This window comes from Rhamphochromis longiceps, linkage group LG14 (assembly GCF_057381845.1).
Source record: "Rhamphochromis longiceps isolate RC_006_pf linkage group LG14, R_longiceps_female_GT1.1, whole genome shotgun sequence".
In the NCBI taxonomy this organism is placed as follows: domain Eukaryota; kingdom Metazoa; phylum Chordata; class Actinopteri; order Cichliformes; family Cichlidae; genus Rhamphochromis; species Rhamphochromis longiceps.
In genome coordinates this window covers 32,548,356-32,556,720 of record NC_140570.1, presented here as the reverse complement: position 1 = coordinate 32,556,720, position 8,365 = coordinate 32,548,356, and the positions used below count along the sequence as shown (strand labels likewise).

Sequence of the window (8,365 nt, the reverse complement as noted above, 5' to 3'; positions counted from 1 at the left end):
AGTAAGCAGTCGTTAAACTTTTGACTTTATATGATACTAAGCTGGAAGACTCACTTCTTCACTTTTATTTATCTGCGCAGTTTAAGCAGATAAATAAAAATAAGCAAATAAATAAATTCCAATAACAAATTCCAACCACAAATAAGAAATCTAAGCTTAATTTTATTGTTGTATTAGTGAACAGAATACCAAAGTACAGTACATTGCAAAGGCAGTTTTTACAGCATTTACAAGGCCAAAGGCTACACCACTGTTGTGGAAGATTTATATATATATATATATATGTATATGTAGCTACTCACTCTGCATGCACCTAAACTGTAACTTCATAAAAATACAATCTGATGAGTCTCAGCAAAGCCCCCCTTTTCACTATGTACATTTTCTTTCATTTAAAATAGTTTCTCTCTTTGTTCATAAACTTTACTATTACATTTTTATTGTACACAGAATTTGCACGCTTGGCAGGTTTAACAGATAAAATAAAATATTTTTTCTATAAATCTAGTCTGATAAAAGCACATTTTCTTTTGTTAACAATATAAATAATTTACCTATTTGCTAAAAGCTGCACAGTTAAAAGGTACAGTAAGATGTTTTGAGTAACAGATAACCCACACAAGAGTTTGTAGGATTGAGAGACATTACAGTAGATCTGCAGCATGTCAGAATTTTTTTAACATGAACCACTTGCAGTATACAAATCAGTCTTAATAATTCCATCTGTGATGGTCGTCAGACTTGAATTCACACACTCAAGCACACTCATAACACACCTACACCAACACACAAACCAAGTAATGAAGCCTCCCTTTTTCTGTGCTAACAGTGTTCATGTTTTCCAATGCTATGATATTCAAATACATAATTTCAGGAGACAGTAAATTTCTTCCACTTTAGTGAAGGATTGCACATTTTCCCTTGACAATTAAAACAACATAACTGAAAGAGAATAACTCAGCTTTGGTATTTCATTTCATTTTTCTTTAAATGTGAAAATTATGTACTTCAGTACACACAGGCTGCTTTGTGACATTTCTATTATTAGTGCAATAAAAGCTGTACTGTGTTTGCAACAGCAAAGTCACTCATCAGTCTAAAAACAACAGTACTGCTGCACATCTGAAGATTGGACTTCATGACATTCTGATGTACTTTAAGCAAGAAGAGGAAACAGCGGTTTGGTTATTCCCAAGAGAAAGTTCACCCTTGAGATGATAGAAGCTACCACAGACAACAGGTGACACTAGGCATGACATTGGGTGTTTTGTAGTTCTGGCTGTCAGAGTCATCAGAGAGTTGAGCCTGAAACCCTGGAGTCTGGGAGAAAAGCTGTGATGGTGCGGTAGCCCTGGGCTCTTCGGATCATGTCCCGAGTTTCTCCATTAAGTTCCATCAACTTGACAGAAATTTCTGTCAAGTCTTGTTTTGAACCCACCAGAGCAAAAGTTCCTGTCTGACCCAGAGTTTGATGTCTAAAGTAGATGTTCAGCAATGTTTGGACCTCATCCTCAGAGTGGCTACCAAAGATATCATTAGGCCACATTGTTCTGGAAGGAAATCATAAGTATTTGTTTTAATAAGTAACACATTTATCAAAAAACACTTTTAATAAACACTGAAACAAGAATTTTACTTTTCTCACCTGCACACACGAATGTAGTGAACAGCGGTTGGAAAGTCATTGTTCTTTAGACCTTCTAGGATGGCCTGCACTGCAGCCTCGGAGGAGCTAAAAACCGGCTCAGAGCAGGAACTCTCACAGGCAGCAATCTCATCATTTGCCACTGAAGCAGCTGCTAACCTCAGGTTGCTCTTCAACTCATTAAGCTCTTGGGACATGTTTGTCAGCTAAAAGTCGAGAGGGGTTTATGTTACTGAACAGGAACACAGATAAAAAAAAAAGTGTGTTTTATGCCTTCAAAAACTGAAGAGAAGCAAATGCAGATATACCTACCTCTGGAACAGAGCTTATTGCATGGACCTGTTCAGTCAGTTTGCAGTAGGACTGAAAAAGCAGCAACAACTGAAAGTGGAGTTTGTAGAGTCTTTGACAGAGCTCCAGTTGCTGAAAGTAATAGAAAATGATTATCAGAAAATAAGTCTTTAACTTCTTGTTTCCTCCTTTTTAAAATGTCTGCACAACCGCAATTGAAGACTTAAAAAAGTATCCTTTTGCTGAAAATGACAATACAATAAATACAATGTTGTTTTGTTTTAAATCGGAAAGTAGAGACAAGCCTTTTCCAACTTACAGCCAGAAATTCCATTTGCTATCAAGCAAGCATGTTATGGGGTAGAAAAGAAGTAAGAAGTAAGGAAAACACACAGAGAGAATGAAATTCATGCAAATGGTCATTATTTACAACATAGAGTGGGTGAGAAGTATAGAACAGGTCTAACTGGTGTCATTTTATTGACATGCACAGAGGAAGAAAGTTAGGGTAGATGTTTGTGCAAATTAGAATTATGAAGAGGGCTTATAGTTTCCATGAACTATTAAATACAAAATAAATAAATAAATAAAAACACGTTTTTAAAAAAGAAAAAGAAAAGCCAAGCATGTTCTGCATGTTAATCAGCACTCACTTAAGTGACAAATTCATACATTTTAACAGCAAAACTTTCTATTTTGCTGTTAACCATCTTCAGTTATGAAGCCTGATTAAATTGCAACATAAGAGAGCTCACTCCCATGCCCAGAAGAACTGAAAATCAACACAATGCACACTGGATATGAAATATTAAATGTGACGTGCATCAACTTAAGTTTGTCAAAAACTTAAAGTGCAAGAGAATTAGAGGTAACACTCACAGAGCTACAGTATCACACAGTAATCCCAATGCAGAAAGTACAGTATGAAAGATCAGATGAAATGGAATCCTTCATATGTTCAGTTCAGTTTTTGTTAAATGTACATAATCAACAATTATTTTGGTTGTACACTGGCTTAATGCAGTATCTAAGCCAAAGTAAATACTAACCCACTGCTTTACTTTATCCCACTGTTGATATGATAGCATGAGATGCTCAAATAAATATATTTATAATAATTATTATTACCTTTTCCTCATGCTCCAGTGGTTGACACGTTATCACCGAACCCCCAGCACTCTTGGGAAAAGCAGCTTTACAGTTGCTCAACCACTGTGTAAAACAGAGGTCAATTTAAATAATTCAGCAACAACATACAGGTGACATCTAGAGTGACAAGCACACGATAAGAACCACTTACTGTGAGAACTGCCTCCTTTCTGTTGTTGTAAGTATCAAAATATTCTTGAAGTTCCAACACACTAAATTTCATCTTTTCAAGGAGTCCATAAGACATGATCTGGAAAAATACCAATTTGTCATTAAATTTGTTGAAATACACTGGAAGTCGCTAAATGTCAGGCAACTTACTGTGTCTGCATCAATAAAAAGTGTTGGGCACTCTGAACATGATGTCAGCATCTGAGAAGACCTCAAAAACTTTGATCCTAGTCCTCTCAGGCCATCACCAAGGTAACTGACGGCATCACATGTCAAAGAACAAAATTTGGTTTGGATATTCTGCAAAACATAAAAAACATGCTGTCTGTAACACCACTAGAATCCCGCCTACATAATTTAAGGCACTAGTGCATCCTTCATTAATTCAATTTTTCTGAAATGTTGCCCTGTCAGCTTTGGTCAGTGAAGTGAACAACAACCGGTTAATGGATCTCAGGAGATTTTCAAGCTGAGAGCATCTACGGAGTGACCCTAATTTTCAATTAAGCAGTCCTCTTCTGAAAGGTCAGTTTGCCTTATAGCTAATCCTGTTAACCTTTCGGTTTAATTATACAATTTGACATCTCATACTACACGTCGCGCTGATGTCTTTTGGGATTAGGCTGGCTGCAGGGTCAAGCTATAATACCTGAAAAAGTGAGGAAAACACATGAAAAGTGTAGACGGCACAGGATCCATCTGAGTCAGACACAAGCTGGTTGATGTGGCTTCGCCAAGCCTCTTCTGCATCATCGCACACATTTGGCTGGAAAGCCGCAAGGATGGCAGAGAAGAAAGGTGACGGTGGTGGTGAAGAACGCGACTCCGGCATGTCATCTCGCTCTTCCTCAGCAAGACTGAATGGATATGGCCACATCTTAGGAGAAGTGCATTTTTCATGACACTTTATTTATAGCTAAATATTTAAATGTTGCAATAGGTACCTTGGTAAGCAGCCTTCAAGATCTAGTTTTCCTTTGTAATCATTGTTAGTTATATCCATTGTCAAACTGTCACCACAGTGATACTCAGGGGGCAGCTCAGTGATGGAAAGAGAAATGTCCTCCTCATGGACAATGTTGTCATCATCTTCTTGTGACATCTCATGCTGAAAGAAAGCAGAAGAGACAGTTGACAACTGGAAATATTAATGTAATTAATTACAAAACAAATACTGAAGCAGCATGCATGAAATGTATTCCCTCTGTTATTTTTAGTTATTAAACAGTAACACTAACCTTGCCATGGGACCCTATGGACACTCCTTGTGGTGTTTTCTTTTATTTGGTCAATTTAGTGTGCAAAAATTATGCCAATTAAATGGATAAAAAATTTGAACTTAGCCAGCATCGTGGCTCTGCACACTCAGAGATTGAAACAGGCAATGTGTAAACCTTTTCTGACCTTCCACATGCTGAGAGATTTTAGTTTTGCTTACAGCCACCCACACAGAAGCAATAGGCATACACATTGCCTTAAATAGACAGATACGGAAAGAAAGAAATGTTTTTTGTTTCTACTGCTGGCTACAACCCCTCACATCCCCAGACAAACTGCCACAATTAAAGTTAGACAAGAAATAGCCCGGAGCCCAAAGCTTTAGATCACCTGCTTGTCAATTTTAGTTGTTTTTTTATGATTTTGCATGCAACTACTGAAATATCAAGAAAAGGTCACTCATGCTCTACTCTAAAGAAAGGAAATGTAGAAAAGTCACAGTGTTGCAAAATAACACCTATGATTGCCTTAACCCAAAGCACATTTAACATTCAATACACGAGAAAACAGAACAGCTCCTATTTAGCAAAATTAGTAAAGAACTCTATTATAGAACTACGATAGGAATTAGTAGTTCCCAGAATCTCAGACACTCTGAAGCCCTTATTCACCCGGTGCTTCGAGTCCTCTGGTTGTTGGACCTCGAAACTTGGATTTTTGGTGCTCAGAGGAGTCGAATCTGCTGAAGTGGTATCGCAGAAGGGAGAGGGAGAGTCAATGCTACTCATCTCTGCAGTTGGAGAGAGGCTGACAGTCTGAAAAAGAGACAAAGAAACATTTAATAGAATCTTTAAAATAAACGGCACTGAACTAAAAACAGCAAAATCGTCTGAAACTGTATCACCGACAGTAGTGGAGTTTCTTAAAACTCAAAAGCAAGAGGTGAAGATGACGGCTGTGTTGACCCACAGGTTTCAGTCTGCTACGGCAACTTTAGCAACCTTTAGCTAATGCTGAATGGCTCTTTCTGTCATGGAATAACAGAAAGGTAATGGAACAAGACAGAATGTGACAGAAAGGCCCATTATATTTTCAGACTTGAAAATCTGGCCCTAAGCTTGACACTAGAGGAAAAGTCTTAATCTGAGAGAGAAAGACATTTTTTAAACCCTATACAGCTTGGCACAGAGAGTGGCACAATAGAAAAAAACTCTTGAATTGTTAAGATATAAAGAGTTTGTCCTTGAAATCCCTTTTACTTGTTACAGTTGGTTTTAACTGTTATTTGAGGTTTTACCTTCATTGTGATTTTCAATTATTATAACACAAATGAATAAACTTACAAGCTGTGAGTGGGAGAGTGTCTGGCTGGTGGTCAGGGAATCCTCCTCAGATGACTCGTCTGACTCTTCATGAGCGAGCTTGCTGAGGCTGGGCATGCTGCTGGACATCTGACTTTCCTCCAAAGGCTGCAGGTCATTTCGGTCCAGACTGTCCATAGAGCGTCTACGCACACCCCAGTTGAAGTTGTCCATAGTCTCTCCCTGCAACAGTAAACATCTGTTAGATACCGAGTACCAAGTAGCACAGCATAATCTTTTCTTCAACACAAACTTCATAAACATACTTCACACCAACATTTACACAACCATGCAGTGCTGGTTCTGGGAGGGGACAGTTTATGGGAGAGTTTTTTCCCTTCAAAGCTAAAAAAGGAAGGAACAGCGGTGCTTAATGCAGTAAGCCCTCCTTAACATGGTCACAATTCAAATATTAACAGGCTTTAATTGCTTTGGTCTTTTTTTAAAAAAAAAATACAGAGTGATTTTCAAGCGTGACTCCATGCATGCTAGCCAACTCTCACGTTCCACCAAAGCTCCACATCAACAGACAAAACAAGCATATCCAACTACGATTAGTTTAAAACCTGTCACAGTAAAGGCTCTGACTTTGACATTTCTTGCCCATATTAATCATTTAGGTTTTTTCAATCGAGTTTCCTGAAAATATGGTGTTAGTGAAGCCTAAAAACCACACTAAGTACATTTCAGAGTCTCAAGAAGTAACAACAGCTTTTTCTTACATCCTTGGCAAATAATACAGTTTAAATGTTTACAATTAGCAAAGGTAATTTACTGTTTGGATTTCAGTGTGATGGAGGGTTAAACCTGAGCAGAATTTCTTCCACTGAGTCTCTAGATGGAGCCAACACTCCATGATATGAACAACTGTGGCTTGCTTTAGAAAATCATATGATGTTGACCAGATAGCCATATAACTATAGAAAATTATGATTAAATGTATTCACTTTATGTCAATCATATGATAAAAAAATATTAATAAACATTATGATAACTTATGGAATAACAATTAAAACCCATCAGTTTTTTCTGTCACTTAATGTTACAGCTTGATAAGTCTGTCAACTTACATAGTGCCAGCTTTGCTTCCTGACTTCACATAGTCAAGACTTTAACATTAAAAATCTTTTCTGGGCTTACTGACTGAAGCACTTAAAATGTGTTTGTACAAAGCGCACGGTTCCTTTCACACACACTCACATTACCAATATGTCTGCAGCAGGCCTGTTGTTTCAGCCTGAATTCTGCAATTGACCTCTCTGTATTTTCCTAATATCACAGTTTTGTCTTTCCTTGTAAGATTAGTTGCTCTTTTGCTAGTAGACCTGTCAATGTTTCTGATTGGGCCAGATGCTGCCAACACCATCCCTTTTGTGTAAACACACTTGTAGCTAGACTGGAAAGCCCTGGTTTGAGTTATTGAGTTGATAACCACAGTCACATAACCACTTAGGCTGAGTGCCAGTGTGAGATCAAGTACTGGTAAATCTGGTAAAACAGGCTTTAAGATACCCTATATTTCAATAGCAACTACTAGACCATGATGATAAGCCTGGTGAGAGAACTAAGAATAACATGCTGTGTTTCCAATACTCTACTCTCTAATACAGGGACATTGCAGAATCAGTTTTGTAACTAACACAACATGCATGCACACTTTCTACTCTTTGCCGTCAGTCGACTAAAATATCTGCACAAGCAAATTGTCATTCATAGAACACAGCAAATAAAAATGTAACACAACTAAACTTACCTGTAGCTCCTAGATAGCACAGATAGAAAAAAAACACAGAAAAAGAAACCCTGTTACACAGAGCAGGCAGACTTGACCCAACACAGTACTGCTCCTCAGTGGAAAATTCTCATTAGTCTTTATAAGGTTTTCTTACTGCTCTTGTTTTACATCTACTTTAACATCTAAAGTATAAGTAATTATTCTACCAAGCGTCCCATGACTCACCTCTCCATCCTCAAGCTCAACATCCAGGAAGTCAAAGTCTCTAAAGACTCTGAACTGCTGCTCTGAGGTGGTGTCATCTGTGTTTTCTGGTTCCCGAGTCCCGTCATCAGAGGATACCTGGCTAGGCTGGTGCTCCATAAGATCCAGCTCCCCACAACTTGAGAAAATCACCTATACCGAACAACGAACAAAGAAAAACAAAAAAAAGGCAAAATTGTTATTTTTTTTTAAAATCCATGATTAAAAAAAGTTCAGAGTGCTGAATTTCCCAACGGACAACATAAAGTATATCTTACTGAAGGATTTTTTGTGAGCCCCACTTCTTGTCCCAGCAGAGACAACACATTCACCAGTTTTTCCCGTGTTCTTTTCTGCAGAGGGAAAGAGAACACCCAAATATTGTGAATAAATCCCTTTAATTTGATCCACATTATAGTTTTTTGTGAACATTTGACTTTTGTATCTGTTTGAGTATCCTACCATTTTAAAATTTAGTCTCATATTTGCCTGGCATCAACATGCATTTCCCCTTATTTGGATATACAATGGGATTTAAATTTTGGGAATAAA

General features: G+C 37.7%; 1 protein-coding gene across 5 annotated transcripts in view; it reads right to left on the bottom strand.

The window, feature by feature from the left end:
• Positions 1-156: 156 nt before the first annotated feature.
• The window catches only part of frya (furry homolog a (Drosophila)), a 46,826-nt gene continuing 38,617 nt past the window's right edge, over positions 157-8,365 (bottom strand). For 4 of the 5 annotated variants that reach the window (XM_085429238.1, XM_085429235.1, XM_085429236.1 and 1 more), the window contains exons 50-61: positions 8,092-8,166; positions 7,796-7,966; positions 5,818-6,018; positions 5,146-5,289; positions 4,201-4,364; positions 3,906-4,113; positions 3,407-3,556; positions 3,237-3,335; positions 3,065-3,148; positions 1,958-2,068; positions 1,646-1,851; positions 157-1,550 (exon numbers count right to left, since the gene is read on the bottom strand). In XM_085429238.1, coding sequence (XP_085285364.1) covers positions 1,292-1,550; positions 1,646-1,851; positions 1,958-2,068; positions 3,065-3,148; positions 3,237-3,335; positions 3,407-3,556; positions 3,906-4,113; positions 4,201-4,364; positions 5,146-5,289; positions 5,818-6,018; positions 7,796-7,966; positions 8,092-8,166 — 1,872 coding nt within the window. In that variant the 3' untranslated portion in view covers positions 157-1,291. Of the gene's footprint in view, positions 1,551-1,645; positions 1,852-1,957; positions 2,069-3,064; positions 3,149-3,236; positions 3,336-3,406; positions 3,557-3,905; positions 4,114-4,200; positions 4,365-5,145; positions 5,290-5,332; positions 5,502-5,817; positions 6,019-7,795; positions 7,967-8,091; positions 8,167-8,365 lie in introns of those variants that run through there. The other variant, XM_085429239.1, reaches the window with a different exon arrangement.